Source organism: Haliotis cracherodii, unplaced genomic scaffold, assembly GCF_022045235.1.
Source record: "Haliotis cracherodii isolate W230 unplaced genomic scaffold, xgHalCrac1.p SCAF_1, whole genome shotgun sequence".
In the NCBI taxonomy this organism is placed as follows: Eukaryota; Metazoa; Mollusca; class Gastropoda; order Lepetellida; family Haliotidae; genus Haliotis; species Haliotis cracherodii.
In genome coordinates this window covers 8,280,206-8,307,819 of record NW_027266264.1, presented here as the reverse complement: position 1 = coordinate 8,307,819, position 27,614 = coordinate 8,280,206, and the positions used below count along the sequence as shown (strand labels likewise).

Sequence of the window (27,614 nt, the reverse complement as noted above, 5' to 3'; positions counted from 1 at the left end):
AGGTACTATACTTCATCATATACATCACAGTTTTGATGTTTACTTTAATGTTGGATTACCTCGTACACATGACAAAAGTTCCCGCTTGAAACTGATGAAATCTCATGATATATTTTCCATGACAAAGGAATTCATTGCAGCTGAAAGGAACACTGCATTCTCTGATTTATCAGATTTGTTTATTTTTTATTGATAAATAAAACCAGTTAAATTCCCACTTTGATGAATGGAGAAAGTTCTTCAGAGTGAGTGGGCATGCATTGCCTATAAATCAGGCACAAGCTCATTTGTCACATCTTGAAATTCTGAACTTGACTTTTTTAGATATTATTCAACCTTCTGAAATTTGAAAGAGTTTTACAGAGTTTCTTGGTGTGTATTAATTTGTTGTGGCCTGACTGAAGCATGCAGATGACAGCACTTACCGGTGGGCTCTTCATGACAACAAGCAGGGAGGAAGTAGAGAATGAACGTATACTCAGCAAAAAATTTAAAGGAACAAAATCATTTATAACTGTATTGCTGTCATCAAAAGTACAGATAATGCATGAATTCAGAAAATAGAGAGTACTCATTATCAAACAGGGCATTAAATTTTCTTAACAATTTTGAAATTATTCATGAAGTAGATTGCCTTCAGTTTTCGAGGAGGCCATTTTCTGCACAAAATGAGAGATAGATAATCTGACCAGAATGTCTTCCAATATCAAATCAGGATGAGTTGATAAAAGATAAAAAATCCAAGTCTTGGAGGATATTTTAACTTTTATCAACAAATATTAGCTTGGAAGACATGAGGGTTAGATTCTTTTTTTTCATCCATATCATTCTTCTTAATCATTCAAAATAAAACTTTTTCAGTTAGTGGGCAGTAAATACCAGTGTCTTGAGTGTGAAAGGTACTGCTACCAAGCTTCAGTTGCATAGATGTTGGTGATGTCATGGTAACCAATGACGTCACAGTTGTCTGCAAAGCCTTGTGGTGCTATTTACTTATAACGAATCTCCTGTGGCAGCCAGTTTGGGATGATAAGGTATAAAAGTGCTATGTCTGAGTAACATGGGGATAATTCAAATCCACATTACATTGACAGTTTCTGTGACACTACAAGTATGGACGGAATACTGAAACATCACTGGTGTCTGTAATCAGGAGAAAATGCACATATCCGCAGCCGATGTGACAATAAAATGACATCTCATTTAAAAAAAATAGATTAACCTTAGTCAATAGCAAAACTATGGAGAATCAGCCTTCTATATTTCACATTAAATTTTCCAAAATTCATTTCAATATATTTAAGGGCAGGGCGTGAGATGTATATAAAATTAAATAAAATCACATTGTATGGAGAATACAGGAGGTGTCAGATTATGAGCTAGCTCACTATCCAACATTTGAAGTTTCTTGAAGTATCTACCAGACATAGGCACTTTCAGTATTTGGCAAATGAATTCTTTGTAGCAGGAACCCTTACAAAAGCAGATGGTATGGTTTCTACCGCCCTGACTTATGGTGGATATTACGAAGGCTTACATTCCAATGACAGCAATAATACATATGTTCCAATGTTCTTTACAAATAATGTAATACTAGATACATATACTGAGTGCTTGGTCATATTTATCAACTCACGCTACACACATAAAGGAACTATGGTATATATTATACTTCAAATTTTCATTATAAATTTGATATCACTCTGAGTTTTACTGACAATGCCAGCAAGTGTTCCTTTAAACTTTCTCTGAGTATTTAATTCTGAACTTTATCGTAACTTTTATTATTAAGAAATAAGAAAGACGGAAACTCCACTATACGTACCAACAAGAACCGTAACCTCCATGCTATCAATAAGATTTTCAGAACTCCGACAAATATAAGTCCCCGAGTCCTCTCCTCGACTCCTGTCGATAATTAACTCACTCACAAGCGCTTGGTCCTCGAGAGACCGATATTTGGTTATTATGACATTTCGAAATCTCGTGGAGTCCACAATATCCCCATCCTTAAACCAATCAATGTCCTCTGGGATCAAGTCTCCTCCTGTGGCATTACAAATCAATCGAACTTCCTCGCCTAAATCCACATATTCTTTTCCATATATTTGAATTTCTGAAACAAAAGATACAAAACAATGTTACGATCTAATTCCTGAGACATTCATCTAAAAGGAAACTAAGATTGCAATCTCACTGCAACTGTTGCTGTGTGAACTTATATATCATGCATTTTGAAAAATTCATAAAATGTATATTCCGAGCAAGAATCAAGATATGGAAACAGTTCTCTGGTCCGCCACCCATGTCTACTTTACGTCTGGATGTTGGAACTGGTGCTAAGTGTGAAATTGAGACATTGTCTTGCAGTAATAATGACATAATTAACTACTAAATCTATAGTCACCATGACACTGGATCAAAACATTCTTGAGAAAGTTTTTTTTTTTTCATAACTTGAGTCAAATTTTCAAACAGTCCCCTTCAATGACATTCTGATGACAGGGTTTGAACAGGCTTGGAAAGGGGTTCTATGTAACATCTCTGGGTATGTCAGGGAGCGTCCAGGAGGTTTCAACAGACATCCAGAGTTAAATAATACAGTGCAGTCAGTCTATAAAACATGTCTTTCTCAGTTTGGTATGATCGTGAGAATATCCACTTTTAACAGAGCATAAATAAATAAAACACAGCAAAAAAATCAACGAAGTTAACGTGAGAAATATTTAACAGGCCATGTAGTTTGATTTTTTATCCAACAGAGTGGACCTAATGGTAATTACAGACAATTATGTTAAAGTAATAACAATATAAAAGATAATTAATAATTCATCATCAATGTTCATCGTATCATCTGGGGTAAATATGTTCACCTTTTTGAACACCTGGTGTCATCACTAATTTGATAGTGATTCATAAACACATGTTCATGATACAGTCAGAATGAAACAATGAACTGTTCTTTTAGCAGAGATTTCTTATGATAAACAGTTTTGTAACTTTTGGTTAATGTGGCGGTGGAGGTGTATAGAGCCTTCATTGGTGGACCCAAATCTGACAATAAACCAGCCTTCCCGGAGTGAGTGAGTGAGTGAAATTGATTTTACGCTGCTTTTAGCAATATTCCAGCAATATCACAGCGGGGGACACCAGAAATGGGCTTCACACATTGTACCCATGTCGAGAATCGAACTCGGGTTTTCGGCGTGACAGTGAACACTTTAACCACTAGGCTACCTGACCTCCCCCCTTCTTGAAGTGACAACTGCAGGACCTTTACCAACAAGAGACTAACAGAACTCATCTTGAAAAACTTTAATCATGCTTACATGTTAGTCTGTCCATTATACCTGTTTGTTTTTTGCAAATGTATTTTTCTGTATTCATTTATTTGAATGAATTTGTATGCAATTATTTATGTTATTGTTGGTAATAATCCAGGAAGCTAAGGCATAACAGTTTGCTGTGCAGTGCGAGAAACCCATGATCATGAGTTTGAATCCTGGTTCGCCCCGATTTTGTTTCTAGGTTTGTCCGCACCATACCCATGCTCGTGAGTTTTCACCAAAGTGGTTAACGTCTGACATCTGCATCACTTCAGACTTTCCTCCCACATTAAGCTGAGACACCGTGATATAATTGGAATACTGTTCAAAGCGGCGTTAAACCCAACTCACTCACTCAGAATACACAGCAAGGTGGTCATGGTGTAATTGTCAGAGCAATAATGATTAATAATGGTGATAATAATCAAATCAGGTATAATAATCTACATACAATGTATAAGTTAGATAGTTTATTACAATTATATTAATTATAACAATAAAGGCATGCTTACCTGGTTTATAATCTGGCGGATCTGAAATAAAATAAAAATATACTATTAGCATCACAAATAATAATATGTATCATGTCCATAAAACTAAATAATATGGTTATAAAATTTTTATAACTGAATAAACTTGAATAAATCATAAGTTAAAATGATCAACCTAGAATGTACAAAAGCATCTCCTTATTATCTGCAACATTTTTGTTAACCTACAAGAACAGTAACATTATATTCATACTGTAATCAGTTATCTGTAACCTTATGGAACATGGATGAACAGGCTTGAAAAGAACAAATCACGAACCCTAAATATTGGTCGTGACAATTAACCTTATCTGTACTTCCATTACCTTTATGAATTATTACAGTATTACTGTATATCTTAACGGACTTGTAACAATTATAGCATACCAAACTGCTACTAAATATATATCTGTTGTGTAGGAACTACATACATAACCTGCTGATGAACCTTTTTCAATATTATGTGAAATGACAACGTGATTGTATCAGCTTATTCAGTGTGGTAAATTACTTAAACTAGTTGTTATTTCACAAAGGGTTCTCAAGTTGCCTGTATGGAAGTACAAAAAGTCAAGGGCTATAGTGGTAAACTTCCATACTGACTGACTAAAATTATCCTGATCAAATAGAAATCATATTTTACAGACAATAATTAAAATCTCATAATCTCAATAAAATTAGATGTTTTACTCCGATATAAGATATCTCTCTATGAACATGTGAGAACACCTCCAGAGGTCAAGTCAGGAGAATTTTCTAATCAGCTTAACAGCGGCTTCTAAATTCTTGGTATGAGTCAGTAAAATATTCAGACCAGCATATCTGATTTCTGTAACTTGAACAACTATTGCCAATGTAGATGATATAAGGCCTTGGCTTTACATTGTTGTGGACATTTAATACACACTGTCACTTCTGAGTGCTGTAGCACTACAAACAGAAGGGATTTCCCTCAAAGAATACTGGTGTTCTGCTGGGTTTTTCTTTTGTAGAAATCAAAACTGCAGAATCGAGGTGATAAAGAAATGAAACTGAAAGATTTCAGGAAGCTGACATCTGGCTCAAGAACCATACGTCCTTCATTTAGATTGGGCAGTCATAGGTCTCTCAGGAAGTTGTCCTCAGATTTTATCACACAGAAGGAATGTATTGGAGTAAAAGATCTGATTGGGATGAGACTGAAGTACACAATAAGGTTTTGAAGGTATAGATATCTACCATTGTATCTACCATTTACAGGGGCGGTCGGGTAGCCTAGTGGTTAAAGCGTTCGCTAGTCACACCGAAGACCCGGGTTTGATTCCCGATATGGGCACAATGTGTGAAGCCCATTTCTGGTGTCCCCCGCCGTAATATTGCTGGAATATTGCTAAAAACGGCGTAAAACCATACTCACTGACACTCTACCATTTAAAGCAAATATGATTACAAACACTTACTTAAACCATGAATAGTATCATGCAGACTGAAACTAGATAAACCATGTATCGAAATGATCATGTTGTGTCTCCGTCCAGTATTTCTGACTGATAGTTTTCTTCCCTGGGAGACGAGCATATAACTTCCAACAAATTGTTTCAACTCACCTAACACTCGAAGTCGAACGTGAAGTACCTGTTTCTTTTTATCAATAATTTCACAGATGTATGTGCCTTCATCCTGAGGCTGTGCTTTTGAGATACTGAGGTTCCAGTGGCTGATGTCGTTGTCGAATTCGTGGTAGTCCACGATGATGTTGGAGTTCCTCACCCACGTCATGTCACCAATTGTCAGGATGTGCTCCTCATGCTGTCGATACCATGACACCTGTAAAGGAATGCACCATGTTTGAATGATTCTAATCATTAACACATTCTAGTTTTTATTGCGAGTTGGATGGAATTTCAGTTATTTTTTCAAACTGTATGGATGCATGAAGCTGAATTCTGATAAGGCAAATCATGACCCTACATGTGATGGAACATGCTGACTGGTAGCTCTGTAATTACGTGCAATTGGACATGTTTTACACATTCAAAGTTTCATTGATCTTGAAACAATAAATCTTCATTAATGCAGAAACAACCTTACTTGCTTTGCAGATAAATCTACTTTTTTTCCACAATGATTGTTTCTAGATCACACTGTATGATCAAGAAGGTGGGGTTTCTAGATCACACTGTATGATCAAGAGGGTGGGGTTTCTGGATCACACTATATGATCAAGAAGGTGGGGTTTCTGGATCACACTGTATGATCAAGAAGGTGGGGTTTCTGGATCACACTGTATGATCAAGAAGGTGGGGTTTCTAGATCACACTGTATGATCAAGAAGGTGGGGTTTCTAGATCACACTGTATGATCAAGAAGGTGGGGTTTCTAGATCACACTGTATGATCAAGAAGGTGGGGTTTCTGGATCACACTATATGATCAAGAAGGTGGGGTTTCTAGATCACACTGTATGATCAAGAAGGTGGGGTTTCTAGATCACACTGTATGATCAAGAAGGTGGGGTTTCTAGATCACACTGTATGATCAAGAAGGTGGGGTTTCTGGATCACACTATATGATAAAAAAGGTGGGATTTCTAGATCACACTGTATGATCAAGAAGGTGGGGTTTCTAGATCACACTGTATGATCAAGAAGGTGGGGTTTCTGGATCACACTGTATGATCAAGAAGATGGGGTTTCTTGATCACACTGTATGATCAAGAAGGTGGGGTTTCTAGATCACACTGTATGATCAAGAAGGTGGGGTTTCTGGATCACACTGTATGATCAAGAAGGTGGGGTTTCTGGATCACACTGTATGATCAAGAAGGTGGGGTTTCTAGATCACACTGTATGATCAAGAAGGTGGGGTTTCTAGATCACACTGTATGATCAAGAAGGTGGGGTTTCTAGATCACACTGTATGATCAAGAAGGTGGGGTTTCTAGATCACACTGTATGATCAAGAAGGTGGGGTTTCTGGATCACACTGTATGATCAAGAAGGTAAGGTTTCTGGATCACACTGTATGATCCCCAAGATGGTGGAGTTTCTAGATCACACTATATGATCCCCAAAAAGGTGGGGTTTCTGAGTTATTATATGTGATCCCAAAGAAGGTGGAGTTTCTGGATCACACTATATGATCACCAAGATGGTGGGGTTTCTGAGTTATTATATATGATCAACAAGATGGTGGGGTTTCTTGATCACACTATATGATCACCAAGATGGTGGGGTTTCTGAGTTATTATAAATGATCACCAAGATGGTGGGGTTTCTGGATCACACTATATGACCACCACAAAGTTGGGGTTTCTGAGTTATTATATATGATCGCTAAGAAGGTGGGTTTCTGGATCATGACATTAGACAACCATGTGGTGTCTGGAGTCATGAGCCTAAAACGGTTCTAATTTATCCTTTGCAAATGAAACAAACCTCTAATAATTTGTATCAAAGTCTAGCTTTTCAGGTACTGATGACATAACACAGTATCCATATCACATTGGTTGACACTTTCTTCCTGACATTCGATCAGCATGACTAACTCCACAGCCTGACTATTAGGTGTGAGATATTGATAACATAATCATGCAGAGAGGCTTGGTTTCAGGTATGGTTTACCTGAACCTTCGCTGCAGTCCAGGTGGTGAGAACCTGACCCGCAGGACACCTGCTCCTGTCTATTAGTCTTGAACCTGATAGCCCATGTGGCAGTATGGGATCCCTCAGGGATGAATGCCATATACCTGACAGTCAGGGGAATTAGTGAGAAGGAGGAACCTTTTAAGCTTCCAGTGCATGGCCCTAAAAATATATTCTTGTTATCTGAAAGCCCTAATTTATTATTCGCCAAAAGCAAACTTACATGTTAACCACAAAAACATGTGCATGCCATAGGTTAGACTGCAAGACCATAGAATACAGTATGAAGTGGTATACTCAAGTACAATATAACACTGCAAACATGGCCATATATTCCGATAACATTTAAATATATAATCACAAATATCTCTCTTAGTAAACTTTTTTCCCCATTCCCGAACAGGATCATTTTTACCAAAAATCTATAAACAAAAAATCCTTCAATGCCAGCAAATAAGCACCCTCAATCATTCACGAAAGAGGTTCCACTCGACGCAAAAGGCAAAAGAAATAAATGTTCCTATTTAATGTAGAAAATTAATATATTTAAACAAATTTATTCTAAAATTATTTATGCCAGATTTAATATAAGGTTTAATGAGTGACACAAAAACACTATTTAATCACTTTAAAAAACATATATTAAGAGACGTGATACGAAGATCAACATGATAAGCTGTTTGATGATGCTATCACTACAACAAGTTGATTAATCAACCTATTTTTCAACATATGCACACTGACCCCCTCAAGATAAGGTCCAAATGATTAGGCGTACATTGTTTGATGCTGTGGATGAGGAAATCTGGAATTCTTTACAAGAGAGAAGAACATGACAAATTAGCCCAATTTCAATGATGAGTTGTCATGCTAGGATTATTTTCTCCACTGGAATATGATGTTCAGCTGTTAGAAGCTGGAGAGAAGTGGGATGGGGATAAACGGGATGATTAAGTTAATTAAAGAGGTTCGGCTCCTCGAGCTCATTCCTAACTCTTCACAGCTCACTTATACGAGGAATGATGTTAATGGATCCTAAAACCATTTCTTGGCCCATTTTTACACCACACTGACAGCAATAACGAAACCTTCAATCAGAGAGGATGTGGTGGCCATATTGTTCACAGATGACTGATGGTAGATGAGAAATGTTTTATTGGAGAATTTATCATGCAAGGGTAGCTGATACATCTGCAACCTGTTTCTAATTGGATATAAGAAAAAAACACTATTTGAAATATGTTGGATGTGGACCACTGGTACTAAACACAGTGCAGCAAGGTTTGAAAATACGCATCTACGACAATATTCATGCCAAATATCGGAAATATGTTTTAAGAAATATGTTACAAGTATTGCAAAACAAATGAGCAAAGTTTTAATAATTTACCACAAGGCAAGTGTAATTATTTAACATGAAAGAATTCAGATGTTTTAAGGGTTTACAGATTTTCATGGTTAATATGCCAAGAGTCTGTAGGCAAAATACCAAATTCATTATAATATTCCCCACCCACCACAACCTCTTAGAAAAGAAAATCTGGAAAGGAAAGTTTAATAAACATTATAACAAAAAGATGTTACAAAAAGCACATTTTCAATTAAACTAAAATATATTTTAATACTGTTTGCTAAATTTATGGTAGAATCATTTGTATATTTGCCAGATGGGAATTTCCTTCTCTATTGGAGAACATCCATTTTTCATCATCTAAGACTTTAACTTCTGAAGTACAATTCACAAATGTCTGAAATCATGTATCAATACCAATTTTAAAATAAATCTTAAATGTATCTACATGTGTATGGGCTAAAACACATGATTTACAAGAAACATCAAATGAAGACATCTGTTCAGTTCTCTTTCCTTAAAACATAATTATTTTGAAAGCCTTAACATCACAGAAATATTTAGTCTACTTTTTTAAAATAATGAACCAAGTAACATAGAAGTTCTCTGCTATCATGTATACAACTTCAAATGAATCTAAAGTACTTATTATAGATAGTTCAAGGTCTTAACGTAATATTTTGTATTACCGGGTAATACTTTGTGTGTTTATCCTGACTCGTTATGTATCTGTTTATATAGTTTATAGAATATTGTCACTGTTTCTTCTTGGAATGTTTGTGCAATACAATCTTGTATCTTGTATCTGGAGAAAGTGGGTCTTCACAAGAATACTTCAAATTATTCATTTTGGCTCACAGTGACTCCCAAATTAACTTTTTCTAGCCATAAAAAGAATCAACAGAGGCAGCCTCTTCCTGTTTGTTTTGATGGTAAAGTAATCGGGGGACACATGTCGAGATGAGAGAAGCTGCAAGAGTGAGAAAACAGACATAGATTGGTTAATACATCGGATCAAGTCGCGCATCAGTTCAAACTTAACTAATTCAGAAGGAAAAACTGTTCTCCCCAGGCCATGACGAGCCTAATAGGTGTTGAGAAAAGACAATGAACTGGGTCAGATAAGTTTACTTCTATTTCTGTCACTAGAATACTAAAACAGGTGTGGATGAAAACAATTAGTTTCATTTTCAACTTTCAACATTTTTTATGCCGTTAAATACATCAAATATCAGATATATATCCCTTATTAATAATGTCACTGATATATGATCATATAAATGTCTATGATAGCTAATAAGATACCAGTTATCTAAATGATAATGACTGAGAGAAAATATCAGGGAAATACATAAATAATATTCAGCTTGGATGATTCTTATCCTTTTGCATATGATACTAAACAGACCATGTTTCAGTTATATTATCTCCCTTTTAATGTTACCACTGAAATACGAAGACCAGTTATCTCAAGTGATAATGACTGAGGGAAAACAAAATATATTAATTGTAAAACACTCATAGAATAGGTCGGTTTCTTAGGGCAAGCCCTGGTGATTTTGAGATTATTCAATCATGACTGGTGACTGCACAAGACGTGTAGACTTTATATTGTATGTAGCCAATAGTTCTGTCTGCACCATGACTGTGGAATTCATATTTTTGTAAATATGTTTTACCGAAAGCCGAGGCAAGTCAGACAAACTAAACCAAGTCTAGATTCCTTGATTCCCTTATGAAAACATCGGAGGAAGAAACTTTCCAAACCAGGAGGAAATTACAATCATTGTAAAGGAAATGTTACCACAGACTAAGTATTAGTCTATTTAGATGGTGGTGTGTCCTACCTGTCAATGGACCAGGGGAAAAAACAAAAATAATAATAGTTAATAATGGCATATGCTTGAAACAGTTTTACAACATGATAAATGATTTATTATCTGACAAAAAAATGATTGTGTTGGGTATTGTTGGATCAGCATTTGCAGCATTTTGGGTTAGTAGTCTGTCACTGAATTGTCGATACTAATTTCCTGTTCAGTTAAACGATCATATTATCTGTGGAGAGTGTCTTGGGGTGTCCAGTACTTGTATCTAATTGTCTGGAATTTCTACTTAACTAATTCTATGGCTGTGAATCAAATAAGGTAAGGATGTGGATGAGATCACACAAGATTATATAGGTGGCTAGTGTTCTTGTTAGGTGAGGCCTATTTTATGAGAATCAGCAAGAGTTTATTACAAGGATTATTAATTTCTTATGAAAATCGTATAGGAGTTGTTATAAATACTGCTTCAGTTTCTGCACCTTAAACAAAAGAAGTAAGTCCAATCAGAAAAATGCCTAAAATTTTATTTCATATCTAAGTAGACTACATGTCCTCATTCTTGAAAACATTGATAACAATCAATAAATGATTTTCTCTTTCCCACTAATTTTAAATTTACACAATTTCAAAATAATATTCCTCCCAAAATATTTAAAGAACCATTCTCAAAAAGTTTGCATCACATGACATTCCAAATTATCCCCCATTCTCAATATTGTCTTTTAACATCTCAAATCCAAAGCATAATTCTGTACCTTACATTGAAGGACTATAATGAACAAACATGAAACCCTGTCTCTCCAATCAAAGCAGTTCCCCAAATTCAGGTTCAATGAAGATAAGTCAGTCCTTCCTGGTGCTAACAAGTGTCAACTGGGGCAGCCATGTGTGAAGCTCATCGTTGCTGGAGGTCAATCAGCTGCAGCTCCCTGGTAGGCAAGACTGAGACCAGTGGTGCATATTTACATGGTGATGCTTCCATCCCAGCTGGTCACTGCCATCTTCTGTCAGTCCTGAGGTGGCCCGGAAATAATTTTTTCACCCTTCTCATTAGACAAACAGGGGTTGTACATAAAAACATATGTTGGTAGTGCTATTCCGCATGTGTGCCTGGAAACTTTATTATCACTTCCTATTTGAAGTAGATGTAAGTGGCCATTCTTAACTCTCCAGACACCTTGGATATTGAGGCAAAAAACAACTGTCCATTGACTAATTTGGCATCAGAGGGCAAGAAGGTATTGATATTAGTGCACCACTCTCTTTCATCAATCCAAATATCTTCATATGAAGATTCAGATGAGCTGAACAGCTCGACTATCAATTTTGGGTGTTAACAGTTGTGCAGCACAAGTTCTGAAGAGTGATTTATTGTGTGTTTTATTTGTTAAGCGCTATAAAGATATAAGATGATCTCCCCGAAATGTATTATATGAATGAGCTCTGAGTGCTAATGTTAATTAGTTTATTGAAATGATTGGGCATGTTCTTGATGGCTATTTACTAGCATCCCCATGATGACATGGGGTTAGAATAGGTTTTCAACAATAGATCAAATGCTTGTTGTAAGAGGCAACCAAGGGGATCGGTGGTAAGGCTCACTGACTTGGGTGAAACATGTCATCATATCCTGATTGCATAGATGAATGTTCATGATGTCAATCACTTGATGGTATGGTTGGGACTCAATTATTTACAGACTGCTGTCATGTAGCTGAAAAAGTGCTGAGGGAAGTATTAAACATCAAACAAACATATAAGTGAGTGAGTGAGTGAGTGAGTGAGTGAGTGAGTGAATGAGAGAGATACTTAATTCTTTGTTGACAATTATCCTTTTTTGTTTAATTTCCATAAACCAGCTGATCAAAATACAGATGCAGAGAAAGACTGTCAATCCTTGATGTCCAACAGAAAAAAACCTATGCAAACCTTACAGCTTTCTGAGGCTGATATTGGTTTGGAATGTTGCCAAAAGAGAACTTAAATTTGTGTTTGTACAAATCCCTTCTCCATGAGATTGATATTTTACTTACAAAAGGACGGCCCCACTTTTGGTTATTTCAATTACATAAATCCCACATGTTTTCCATTACAGTGTGTCCCTCATTTCTGTACAATTTCACTCTATCCCTGTTTGCAACAGATTATGTTACAGATACCCCACAGTGAAGTGGTCTAAAGAATGCTATATCAATTTATAACCTTATTATGTTGAATCCCTTGCATGGAACCATTTTTGGAAACATCAGACAAATCAATAATGTCGCTACAAGTTGTCTATCAGCCATTCAAGGTGATTTCCGTAGTTGATGCTACAGTCTATTACATTTACCTATTGTACACACGGAAAATGATTTCTAGAAAGACTCTTTTCAATTTTCCTCTTGGACAATCTGGCGTCAATGTTACACGCTGTATCAGAGCTCTGTGCTGCCTACGTTGAAACAAAACAATGAAATAAACAACAAAACAGGCGAGAGTCTCAAGACATTAACTTGCTTTTTGAATTTTTTGTTTGTTGTTTAACTCACTCAGCAATATTCCAGCTTTATGACAGCAGTCTGTAAAAAATCAAGTCTGGACCAGACAATCCAGTGATTGACATCATGAACATAGATCCAGGCAATTGGGATACGATATGCATCAACCAAGTCAGGCAGCCTGACTACCCAAACCCATTAGTCGTCTCTAACTACAAGCATAGTTGCCTATTCTATCCCAAATCTTCATTGGTCTGCTCTTTTAACTGCTTTTAAGAGATGTCATCATTTGAATGACAAACAACTCTGTTGAACTTATCACTTTTAAACCTTTCAAAACCAAAAAATGTTGAAGTTTTGTTCTGATGGCATTTCACTTGTTATTATGCTAGCTTTGTAGGAGGTTTAATATCATATATACCCAACCTACACTTCAGGATTATATCTTTTGTCAGTAAAATGATCAGAAAGTCATTAACATTGTATGGGTCAGGGTAGAGATCTGAAAGAGTCTTGTAGATCAAACACACTTGATGGCGTAATGAAGGGGGAAGTGTGAATCTGGTGATCAGAATTATTTAGGCATCCTGCCAATCAATACAGAAAAATACCAAGGTCTGATCCAGCTTTTGAAGGGGTCCATAGGTTCAGATATATTCACAGTATGTGTGTGTGTTTGTGTGTGTGTGTGTGTGTGAGAGTGAGTGAGTGTGTGAGAGTGTGAGAGAGAGTGTGTGTGTGTGAGAGAGAGAGTTTGTGAGTGTGTGAGAGCGTGTGAGAGAGAGAGTGTGTGTGTGTGTGTGAGAGTGAGTGTGTGAGAGCATGTGAGAGAGAGAGAGAGAGAGTGTGTGTTTGTGTGTGTGTGTGAGAGTGATTGAGTGTGTGAGAGCGTGTGAGAGAGAGTGTGTGTGTGTGTGTCTGTGTGTGCTTTTCTGCTATATGATGGTAATAGCTTCTGCTTCAGCCACTTGCCTGTCTCAAGCATTAACTTTCATGGTCTACACATATCGATATCCAGATCGACATTTGTCTTCCGAAAGAATGGGTCCTGACCCATGGGCTGTGCCTGTGAACGCCCTGTGCTACAAACCTGTCCATCAACACCTTTCAACTTCTGTACACAGATCTACTTATCATTTCATCTTTCACATCATTAACCAACCTATCCTCACACAGATCTGCATCAGTAGATGGGGTGACCATGTGGTTTCATACTGTAGAGTTGAGTCCCTTAGATGTACCAGAATCCTATGATTGTGAGTTTGAATCTCCAATTGGCCTTGATTGTGATTCTAGGTTTTTTTTAACATCACTTCTGGATTTCTTTCCACATAATGTTGACATGCTGAGATGTAACTGAAATCTACTGTTCAAAGCAGCATTAAACACAACTTACTCACTCACTCACTCACTCACTCATTCTTTCCAAACCCTTGTGAAGATCCTGGTTAGAATTGGTCTCAGCAACCCATGCTTGTCATAGGAGGTGACTAATGTGATCATGTGGTGAGGCTCCCTGACTTGGTTGATGCATTTCATCATATACAAGGGGGCACGGGTGGCCCAGTCGTCTAAGGCACCGAGATTCGCTGTGCAGAGTTGCGTCCCTTGGGCACGCCAGAAACCTATGATTGTGGGTTTGAATCCCCGTTCGCCCCGATTATATTTCTAGGTTTGTCAGCACCATACTCGTGCTCATGGATTTCACCGAAGTGGTAAATGTCTGAGACCTGCATCACTTCGGACTTTCCTCCCACATTAAGCTGACATGCCGTGATATGACTGGAATACTGTTAAAAACTGTGTTAAACCCAACTCACTCACTTACTCATATATAAATTGTACAGAATGATGCTCATGATGTCAATCACTGGATTGTCTGGTCCAGACTCGATTATTTACAGACCGACATCATATAGTTGGAATATTGCTGAGTGCGACTTTAAACAAACACTCTTTCATGACTATTCATGTAGAGCACTGTAAGGAACCTAGACTTGCACTCATGTGAATAGGTGACAAAATTAACTTTCTATAGCCTTTATACCCGATAACCTCATCTTATACTTAGTCCCCTATTCAAAACCTGTCATGCAAAGACTGCAAACTACAAATCTACTTATGTATTTAATATTTTATGACTTTCATAACAACTGTTTGTCACAGGTCACACACATAGAAATGTTCAACCACACCTTAGACATGAGTATATGCAAGCAAAAATGCCAGTAATGGATTGAGCAATATGTGACAGGAGCAAGTAAAGGCTGACACATAAAGTGTAATTACCATCAACCAGGATTATAGCTTCACTCTTTCAACACTGGAGCATGCCAGAAGCCTAAGTCCTTGGTCACATGAATATTTTATTTCTTTTATCAAGGTTTCATATAATTTCATGGAGTCCTCATATGCTTTCATATCAAAGAATTTATTGCAGTAAGAATGAAGCACTCGTATAAAAGTCATTGTGGTAGTAACATTAGCCTTTTGCATTTCAGAGCTTTATTTATGATGCTGAAATATATTGGTCATGTGGTTATTAGTAAAGGTATCAATATTTGGTGGTTATGGGGGGTTGGTTTTGAATTGTTTATTGTCTGATTAATAGGTTTCTTAAAGTCAGTGTCTAATGGTCTGGTTTACAGTATAAAGTAAAGAGAATAAAATATTATCAGGTCTTGGTAAATGGAGATCTGCCCGAAGGGTCCACCTACTGTTTTATGATTGATAAATATAATATTGACTGAGAAGATGAGAAGCCGACCAAGCATGAAGTTCTTGAACTTGCGAGGCTGGGTCCATGCAACATTACAATAAGAAGAGTTATTAACACTGCTAAAACAGCACAGCACAGCACAGCACAGACAGACAGAATCTCCAATGAGTTTACTGCCTGTTGCAACTCAATCATCATCATCATCATCATCACCATCATCATCATCATCTCAATTATCCAATGTATTTATTTCTAGCTTCTAGAAAATTCTACTGTCCTATCAATCACTCTTGCTATCACGTTGTGTGTCACTGTTTCACATCCAGTAAACAAATGCTCCCTGAACAGCTTATTTAAGGAATTGTAATGATCATCAATCATCCATATAATTCCTTATGAAAGACACAGCTTTCTGAAACATAGTTGATATTTAGAGTAAATTTTGTACTTCACAAGGAATATAATGACACAATTATCTACTTTTATATATGAATGATCAATAGTTAACCCTGCTTTGTTGTACATATATCTACCACGGAGATGTTCCTTGCTGTCAAAGAGGCAAAGATGAAAGGGAGGTCTGTCAGGTTTCCTCGTTCATTGCTTGTTAATTGCAGAGTGGGCCAAATTCAGTCGGGAACGAGAAAGGTGCATGATGTGAACGAGAACGACCAACTAATTGACTTAATGACAAAAACGTGATGACTAGTTGAAAAATGACCAGCTTGTTTTTGGGGAGTTGAAATATACCTTCATGAAATTATGATGGATATGCCTATAGGAATTTGGGTTTGCAACTCTTCAGGATTTATAGCAAGATGATTAAATGCTTAAAGAAACCCATGATGGATGTGGTTGGAGAAAATTAATATGTGGTTATAAATCATGCGGCTTACAGTACGGAAGATGTCATTTCTCCCAACTTCAAAGCTGGGATATTTTATGATGTCATTATTTGACTGATTTAGCCAGATAATCATATGCATACCTCAAAAACCAGGTAAACTAAAGCCTCTTGTCTATTTTTAAGAGCACTTGACCAAAGGCATACATTTCCCTTAGATTAAGAAAATAGTTCATCAGCTTAAAGATTTAAGTGGTTAATGAAACAAGATATTTCAGAAACAAAATTTACAGGAATATTTACAGGAAGTTGTAATTAACTGAACAAAGTTTCATACAAATAATTCCTTTTAAAGACAAACATGAAACTAAATGAAACTGTACCGAATACATATCGCTTATAAACCTTATACTGTATGACGACACACAGATCCTTTCTCAGGATACAAGGTCACGAATGTCTCCATAATATCATTAGTTTCATACAAAGTGAAACATAGACAAAGTCATAAATATCAAAAACATTTCTTCAGCCAAACGCTAAACTTGGTTGTTGGAAACGATTTCTCACAGTCTGGTCTACAGGGAAATTCTGCATATGGTAATTCATGAAAATTGGTCATTGCAAAGAAATAAGACATTGAAACAATACAATGAAAGCTGGCTTCAAAATTACTGTTTCTCCCTTTGTTCCTTTCATGGCCCTTCTCACAAGTCTATGGTGATTACATCTGATGAGGACTGACATATTCTAGCTAAGCACCAATGGCAAATGCTATGATATTGTTCGAGAATTCACATTATTCAGAGTAACATATACACTACATTTCTCCATAGACCTTGACTGTTTTAAAGACATGTGTGAGTTGGGGGCTTGAATCCCTGGTTACATGAAGTCACCAATGTGCCCATGTTGGTATAGCGGTCCAGTGATGTGATTCGAACCACGGACCTTCTGATCCGAGGTCAGATGCCTTGTCCACATGACCAAAATGGTTAACCCTGTCAGCAAGCTGACAAGGTAAGGATGTCATCTGTGGGATGACTCCACGCCCTGCTAAAGACTCCCCCGTCAACAGAAGGCACATCCCGGGCCGCATAGTAGGGTACTGAGGCTTATTTTGCTCAGCCCCACGTTGGGTGCCAATGTAGCAGCCATAAAATTTCTGAGTCCTGTGATGGGATTCGAACCACAGACCTTCTGACCATAGGTCGGATGCCTTGTCCACATGACCAAAGAGGTTAACCCTGTCAGCAAGCTGACAAGGTGAGGATGTCATCTGTAGGATGACTCCACGCCCTGCTACATTGGGAATCACACCCAGAATGCCCAGGTCTCCTGTACACTCAATCCTGTACAGCAAACATGCAATAACGGCAGGGCTACCACATATGCTCCTGCTACTTGGCCTAAGTGATTTGCCACACACAGGTCAGTCTATCAATGCTACATGATGCTGTATGAATTTGTTTTTCAGATGCTCATATACATATACACACAACATATGCAAATAATGTTGTTTGAAGTCAGCTCCCAAACTCAACAAGCTTCTAAGTCACAGCTGTGTAAATAAGTATACCCACAACTGCAAGTCAGAGATTTTCACAGGTTTTTCTTGACTGAAAAGTCACTTCCCACTTGGTATGCCATTGCATGTAAACACAGCGCTAAGTTCAAATACATTATGTGTACAGTAGTAAGTTCCTCATCTCTAACATCAAAGTCTAGACAGATTGATCGTGTCCTTATTAGGCAAATTAAGTACATACCAGGGAGTGAAGACTTCATATAATCATTTCTGTTTCAGTGAGAACTGACCTCGGATGGAGAACCATTATCAGTGAAATGCCACATAGGACAGCCTCATGCGACTAATGAGAGAATGTGTAGCACTGGTGTTCTTAATGAGGGAGGGTGTACCATAGGTGTTCTTAATGAGGGAGGGTGTACCATAGGTGTTCTTAATGAGGGAGGGTGTACCATAGGTGTTCTTAATGAGGGAAGGTGTACCATAGGTGTTCTTAATGAGGGAAGGTGTACCAAAGGTGTTCTTAATGACGGAGGGTGTACCATAGGTGTTCTTAATGAGGGAAGGTGTACCAAAGGTGTTCTTAATGAGGGAGGGTGTACCATAGGTGTTCTTAATGAGGGAAGGTGTACCAAAGGTGTTCTTAATGAGGGAGGGTGTACCATAGGTGTTCTTAATGAGGGAAGGTGTACCATTGGGAAAATATGTGTGTCCTAAAACTATAGGCATTTTAATGATGGAGATATGTTTAAATGGAGAATATGATATAGACTTTTTAAGGAAATTGATGCTACAGATTAATACTTTAACAGAGGTCAATCTCTATCCAACAAACACAGCACAGCTTCCCTGTCATTGGCGCCATCCACGTGCCCCAAATCAATACTACTCTTGCTAAGTGAGAAAAAGGACATCTAGATGATTGACATGAGTTGCTGTAAAATTTAATTAAACTTGTGTTGTTGCAACCATATAATTCAGGAACAATTAACGAAAAGTTACATGTCCTGTTTTAAAATGTGAAAACAAGCATCTTTAAAATTATTTTGATATGAAAGTGATAGCCGTTCCTATCATTTTCACTGCTGTTTTGCCTTTTACACTCAACTTGATGAAATCTGTTTTGTCAGATAATCGAAACTGGTTATTCTCTGGCGTTGACATTTTATAATTGTAACAGTTCCACAGGAATATTTATGTAACTATCCTTTAAATTGTTTTCCCTGTTTCCTGACATATGATACATCCTTGCTACTTTGAGAAACAAAGACAGTGTTCTCTTACCACCTCTTCGGCAGGTATTGGTGGTATTTAGACATTTGCGGAAATGAGGTCAATATGTAGAGTTTCCAAAAGTTACATTGACATGGCATATGAAACTAATGAAGTATTACTGCTTAACATTTTCAGGTTTATATATTCTCAAAATTGTGTTTGTTAAGAGTTTGGGTTCAGAATGTCTAACTTGTTCTCTGTTTGCAAAAAGAACATTGCTTATATCATTAGTAAGCAAGCCCTGTCACTTTGAACTACTACTAACATGAGCTAATGGAAAAAGTAAAGTGTTGTACGCATAACTTGAGAATTCATTGCATTGATGCAGCCGAAGCTGTCCACGGTGAGTGCGTCTATAACTGATGCTCACTGACGGCACAACATACCTGTTTCGTGCCCAGGTGCTGCACCACACAGGGTAGATGTGCCGTGTGCCCCATCCGGACATTCACAGTCGTCTGGTTGGGGGTCACATACACGGAGTCCTTGAGGGGAGGGCGCTTGTACATCGGTCCAATGTACTCCGGTTCCCTGTGCTCGTACTTGTGCCGGTGACGCTGGGGAACATGCTTCTTGTTTTGTTCTGGAACAAAATAGGAAATGAACTAAAATTGAAAAAGAGGAAACTGTTAAATGCTTATAAGTGAGTGAGTGAGTTAAAGTTTAACATCAGCAATATTTCAGCCATATCGTGAAGAATAAAAGTTTATAAAGTAGGGGATAGAAACAAGCACTTTGTACAGTAAAGTATGGTTATAATGAACTCCAAGGGAACACAAATTTCTGTTCTTTATAACCATAGTTCATTGTAAGTATCTACAGATATCTACATTGTAAATATCACTGCAATGAAATTGAATCACAATTCTTTGTAAACCATTGTTACGTCATTGGTTACCATGACGTCACAATCAAATGACAGTACTAAAGGCTCTGCTACTGAAGCTGTCAGTGGTACTTTTTACACTAAAGACACTGCTTATTACTGTCTGCAAACTGAAAAAGGTGGGAGAATGATGTTGGATGATAAATAGAATCTCACCCATGTGTCTTTTGATATCAACTGTAGAAACACTTGTTGATAAAAGTAAAAAAATCAGAAGCTTGATATAGTTGATATCAAAAGACACTTGAGTGAGATTTTCCATATATTAGTGATAGTTTCCCTGACATACAGACACGAGAGTCTTCAATTGTTTATTGCCCCTTTGAACAGCCTCGCATGTTGACACGTGAGCAGCGCAGAGATTAACAGTTCATATTCATAATAAACATAAACATTGTCATTCGAGTACACACGGGACCACAAGACAAGTTCGCTATATATATAACAAATGGCTAGGACCAAAATATAGTTTGTTACATCCGTCAATTTGTTATAAGCGTGTTCTTAATAAACATAGTTTACTGTATTTCTAAAGTCCGAGTGAAAGGGTCTCTGCTGTAGTCAGTAGTTCTATAGATATCACAGCAACAAACATGCCCCTTAGGGAGACACAAACTGATCTGCCACATAGGAATACCCAATTGAACAACACACCGGCAAAACCATAAAAACCTCTGTCCTGATATTCATCCACTTTCACTGTCCACTTTGTGGTGCTTAGAGCTTGGGGCCACAAAGCAATATTAGTTGCTATGGCTTTTTAAGTCTGTGTTAAACAACGCAAGTTATGACAAAGACTGTTTCGTGGAAGGTCATTCAAGTAGCCTTGAAATATTGCTTAGAAAGATTATTGCAGATGCATGCCTTTCTTTTCGGCTATGAAAGACTTCGGTTTGAAGTTCTGTATTCATGTGTTGCATGCACACAATTACCATTGAAGTTCAGCACTGACCCAGGCTTATTGTTGCTTGTCATGGAAGAAGCTATGTTATGTGCATGTGCATGGACTTTAAGGCAGTATCTACTCCAACATGGAGACCAATACATATATACTTCATAATTACTTCTAATTAATCCAAGGGGCATGGTTGGCTCTGTCTGCAGTTGCTGCAATTCACTTTGCAGGGTTGCGTCCGTTGGGTGGGTTATCCCATGATCTTGAGTTCAAATCCCTGATAATGATTCTTGGTTTGTCTGCACCATACATGACTTAGGGTTTCAGGTGGTAAATTTCTAACAGCTGCATCACATTAGGATTTCTTTCCACTTTAATCTGACTTGCTGTGATATGACGAAAGTATTGTTTAAAGGTACTGAACCCAACTTACGAAATAAAGTGTGTACAATCAGCTGCTGCCTTCTTCATCAAAACAATTGAAAAAAGTAAAAAAGTGAAATGATAGTTCTCAGCTATATATGATACAGAATATCCTGATATGTCAAAATTAATTTAAAACGAAACAATAAAAAATTGTCAATGCCCTTTCTGCTAATGATATTTTTACTTTTCATTTGAACTCTGAATCAATATATTTGCAAACCTAGAACTGTGAGTCATGCTGAAACTCACCACATCGATCTCCATAGAATTCCTCATGTTAATACACGATCCCCATTTTGTTAAAATAAGTGTGAAATGGAGACAGAAGCTTACACTGATTTGCCCACTGCTGATCTGACTGACAGCTAGAAATCACTGAGGCAGGCCTACAGCATAAACAAATCCCACTTAAAAGTAAGAACTCGCACAAACCTTAAAGAGATTTCTATTGTGAAAAATACAGCTTTGTTTGTATTTGAACCGAACACTGTTTCACAATTTTTTTGTAACAGAAACTGGGGAATCTCACTGAGAACGTGAGCTTGGAGCTAGGATTGAGACGCTTCAGTATTCCCATTAACAACTTGGAAAAAAACTTAAACTTCCTTTTGTCAAAAGTGATGTTTTACTAAAAAACTTCTTCAGTTTTAGGTGATAACTGTTAACATGTGCTAAATGCTTTTAAACATGGGACAATGATTTTGTGTTTTTTGAGAGCGTAATCTGCCCCATTTTGTTATGTTGCGTTTACATATATACTAAGAAAACAAAGTTGGAGCAGCAAATAGTTCTCGTGATGAACTCCGCCATGAGGCTCTCACTGAAGTGAGGAGTAATGGGTGGTGGGGGGAGGGGGCAGAGTAAACAGCGGCAGGAACAACATGATCGTTATCAGGACACCAGTCTCTTCTGTCTGGGATGTCGGGACATTTGGTGCAGTGTAAAAGCTATGGCATTTACATGTAGTAGCACTGTTCAGAAGTTGTCATATATCACAGCATCATGTAACTCACACACACCCATGATAACACCATGGTGAGACTTTGGTGAGATCTTGATCAGATTGTGTTTGTTAGTTGTTTAATACTGCAATATTCCAGCCATATGACGGCCGTCTGTAAATAATTGAGTCTTGTCTAGACAATCCAGTGATTGATATCATGAGCATCGATCCACGCAATTGTGATATGATCTTGATATGATCTTGATAAGACCTTGTTAAGACCTTGGTAAGACCTTGGTGAGATTTTGATAAGACTTGAAATCTGGTGACATTTTGTGTGTTTAATGATAAAGTATCAGGTTTCTATGTAGTGATCTATCCTTGGTATGGGCACTCATGTAAGCATATGGTGTAATTAAAAAAGCTCTGGACATATAATTGTGGTACCCTGAATGACTGTGGGATATGACCCATAATTACCTAATACAATACCTCATATAATATGTTACAGAGTACCTCATGTCACACCTCATAGGGTACAACAGAATTACAAATACCTACATACCCTCCAGGTAATGACTAGCTCCTGGCAGAGGGAGAACCTACATACCCTCCAGGTAATGACTAGCTCCTGGCAGAGGGAGTACCTACATACCCTCCAGGTAATGACTACCTCCTGGCAGGGGGAGCACCGACATACACTCCAGGTAATGACTAGCTCCTGGCAGAGGGAGAACCTACATACCCTCCAGGTAATGACTAGCTCCTGGCAGAGGGAGTACCTACATACCCTCCAGGTAATGACTAGCTCCTGGCAGAGGGAGTACCTACATACCCTCCAGGTAATGACTAGCTCCTGGCATAGGGAGTACCTACATACCCTCCAGGTAATGACTAGCTCCTGGCAGAGGGAGTACCGACATACCCTCCAGGTAATGACTAGCTCCTGGCAGAGGGAGTACCTACATACCCTCCAGGTAATGACTAGCTCCTGGCAGAGGGAGAACCTACATACCCTCCAGGTAATGACTAGCTCCTGGCAGAGGGAGTACCTACATACCCTCCAGGTAATGACTAGCTCCTGGCAGAGGGAGCACCTACATACCCTCCAGGTAATGACTAGCTCCTGGCAGAGGGAGCACCGACATACACTCCAGGTAATGACTAGCTCCTGGCAGAGGGAGTACCTACATACCCTCCAGGTAATGACTAGCTCCTGGCAGAGGGAGCACCGACATACACTCCAGGTAATGACTAGCTCCTGGCATAGGGAGTACTTACATACCCTCCATGTAATGACTAGCTCCTGGCAGAGGGAGTACCTACATACCCTCCAGGTAATGACTAGCTCCTGGCAGAGGGAGCATCGACATACCCTCCAGGTAATGACTAGCTCCTGGCAGAGGGAGTACCTACATACCCTCCAGGTAATGACTAGCTCCTGGCAGAGGGAGCACCGACATACACTCCAGGTAATGACTAGCTCCTGGCATAGGGAGTACTTACATACCCTCCATGTAATGACTAGCTCCTGGCAGAGGGAGTACCTACATACCCTCCAGGTAATGACTAGCTCCTGGCAGAGGGAGTACCTACATACCCTCCAGGTAATGACTAGCTCCTGGCAGAGGGAGCATCGACACACCCTCCAGGTAATGACTAGCTCCTGGCAGAGGGAGTACCTACATACCCTCCATGTAATGACTAGCTCCTGGCAGAGGAAGTACCCTCCATGAAATGACTAGCTTCTGGCAGAGGGAGCACCTTGAGTGTAATGACTAGCTCCTGGCAGAGGGAGCACCTTGAGTGTAATGACAAACTCCTGGTAGACTGTGCACTTACATGCCCTCAGTTTAATGTAGTCATGGCTCAACAGACCCAGACATCTGACACAGATATTGATGAAAAATAGTTTAAATAAACTTCCTCACCCTATGATATATTGGTTCACTGAAAACATATATGAGAGGATATCATTTACAAAAACAACAAAACTAACAGCATATTGTTTAGGAAACACACAAGTGTTATGGCTCACATTATAACAAACATTATTCAATGTGGTATATATCCAATATTAACCCAACAAGCCTCTTTGATGTGTTCACTTGATTACTCGTAACATGTCGGAACATAACTAACAACATACACAGGCCCAACATATAAGCAGAACTTGTGTTACTTAAACGTGTAGCGCTGCCATCATTTTGTAACATATCGCATTTTGCATCTCTCGTCACCGTGCATTCACATTGTTTACATTCTGTGTGCACTTGAAAGAAACTGTTGCACGCTGTCTTCTTCACTTGTGATGTGACATGAAAGTTGGCGAAGAACTCGTTCCATACACTGGCAACATGCACACACTCATTCTCCGAACAGTCCTTTGGAGAAATGCTAAGGGGCCCTGTTGGAATTGTTGGCAAACTTAAGTGTGTCACTGGTAAATGATTTATAGTAAGTGTCTCAACGTGTGGCGACTGATAAGTGCTTAAAATTCTTGCTTTTCTTGCAGATATTAGATAATCTGTGAATGATGGAGATGTGGATGGTTTTGTGGAAATGTATGAGATTTTTCAACAATACAACACTTAGTTCTCACCAGTTGTTTAAAATATTGAAATTGGAAATTTTTGTTTCTTTTATCGCATGTTTTGAAGGTACCCATCTTTTTCACAAGTTGAAGGAATGAGAAAAAACATGGAAACACGATGCTATTGAGTGTAGAGGCGCAAACAATTATTTAAACATTGAGGTATTTCGGCTCAACGACTCACTACACCACATAATAATCTCAGATCACACTTTAGACTGTAGCGAAACATTTCTTTCCAAATGATCAGTCTGCTGAAGACATAAGAGTCATTTTGCTCAATGTACCACAGTGAAGCAACACAAGCATTGCAACTATTTTGCCCAATCTGATGAGATTCCTGCTAACTCTGTCTTTGCTTGTATTGAGCAACCTCAACAGTTCACTGGGAAATGGGACTTTTTCCTGGCGTCAATTAGACAGAGCGTGTTGTTCTTTCAAGACATCTTGCATATTCTCTGCATGAGACCTGACAATCTTGACAGGAACAACGATTACCTCCCTTGTTTTCACTTTTTTCAGCGCCACATAATACTCTGTATTTATTTCCCTGTTCCCAAACCTCCATCATGAAGACGTACACTTCCACAAGATATAAACCTTTGAGAGATTGTTCGCAGAAGAGTCCTAAACTTTGTTTTTTTTTCAGCAGCAAATCACCATCTTTTAAATCATTATTCCAGTAATGGTTCAAAAGAATACTATTTCCATCTGCTTGTGTAAAGAGTTCGGTTTCTGAAAGCCATAACACACACGGAATATCTTCATTCTCTTTCAGAGTAATGGTACTTCTTTCAATAGTCAGTCTAACCAAGCATAATATACACAGACATTTTCACAAACTATGAATTATGTTGTTTGGGAAAGCTTTTCAACACTTAGCCCATCTTCTTGACTTATGTATGCCAGAAACGAGAGTCCTCGTCTACAGAAACACACATACGTTACATGAGCATTATTCTGTCATCACTAAACTGTATAACACAAAAAAATAGGAAACTCATTTTCCAACCCATCTGCCATAGTTTGAAAGTAATTTAAATAACAGAATTGTAAAATATTTGAATCAAATTTTATTTTAATCTTTAGAAGAGTAATTATACAAAAAATGCTTAAAACTGGCATGAACACATCATTATACCACCTGCTGAGTATCAACCAGTGTACACTTTCACTAACATGTACATGCTAATTTGAAATTTTTACTGAGTATTTAATCTATTAAGTGAGTGAGTGAGTTGGGTTTAACGCCGCTTTTAACAGTATTCCAGTTATATCGCGGCGTGTCAGATTGATGTGGGAGGAAAGCCCGAAGTGATGCAGGTCTCAGACGGTTACCACTTCGGTGAAACCCATATGCACGGGTATGGTGCTGACAAACCTAGAAACATAATTGGGGTGAACCGGGATTCGAACCCACAATCATAGGTTTCTGGCATGCCCAAGGGACGCAACTCTGCACAGCGAATCGCGGCGCCTTAAACGACTGGGCCACCCGTGCCCCCACTAATCTATTAAGTGCCAGGATGGATGTAAATATTCAAGGGTGGATGCTTGTTTAAGTCACTACCTGTAAACTATGGTTAGAACAAACTCAAAGGGACCACTAATTTTAGTTCGTTATAACTATACTTTGTTATAAGCATATGTACAGCGTATATACAGCAAATGGACGGGACAAAGAAATAGTTTGTTATATACATCAGTTTGTTGTAGGAGTGTATGTTAAAAACGTAATTTACTGTACCCTGTAATCAAAAGTACAGAACTCTCTCTACAAAATATCACAATAAAGGATATGCTTGAAGTATTAACTGTGTATTCTTGTTTGGCTGCTAAGTTTCTAAAATACCAGTTTGTTGAACATGGAGGGTGAAATGAATGTTCATATCTTTCTCCACTATACTTTGTAAAACAAGTGTTGGGATTGCAGATAATTAATGAACATCTATATATTAACAAACTTAAAACTTCTATGAATTTGTCACTTATCAATGAACAACTGTTTAATATCTGAAAAAGCTATATTTTTCCATCTTCCAAAATTTGCTGTCTGCCCGATTCTTAACCTTTGAGGACTCAGCCAAAATGTCTGGATGTCCTGTACGATGGGTGAGGCATAATCGATTTAGGATTCAATAAGTTGGAGCTAGACAACATTTAATGTCCTTACATGTGTAATGCTGCCACTTGACACACTGACACGTGTAACGATGCACCACTTGACTAGACAGCTCATAATGGGATACATTTCATTGGGTGAACCATTGGCCAAACTCTTTATATAGAACAGGGATGCTTATATCTTTATTGACCAACCTTTCTTACATGCTGCTGTTCAGACAGAAAATTTCCAGTCACCAATGT

General features: G+C 38.0%; 1 protein-coding gene across 8 annotated transcripts in view; it reads right to left on the bottom strand.

Annotated features, from left to right (window-relative positions):
- Positions 1-27,614, bottom strand: part of LOC139471968 (zwei Ig domain protein zig-8-like) — a 185,516-nt gene that overhangs the window by 6,850 nt on the left and 151,052 nt on the right. For all 8 annotated transcript variants that reach the window (XM_071254505.1, XM_071254492.1, XM_071254485.1 and 5 more), the window contains 4 exons: positions 19,891-20,087; positions 5,443-5,662; positions 3,839-3,859; positions 1,826-2,116 (listed from right to left, as the gene is read on the bottom strand). In XM_071254505.1, coding sequence (XP_071110606.1) covers positions 1,826-2,116; positions 3,839-3,859; positions 5,443-5,662; positions 19,891-20,087 — 729 coding nt within the window. The remainder of the gene's footprint in view (positions 1-1,825; positions 2,117-3,838; positions 3,860-5,442; positions 5,663-19,890; positions 20,088-27,614) is intronic.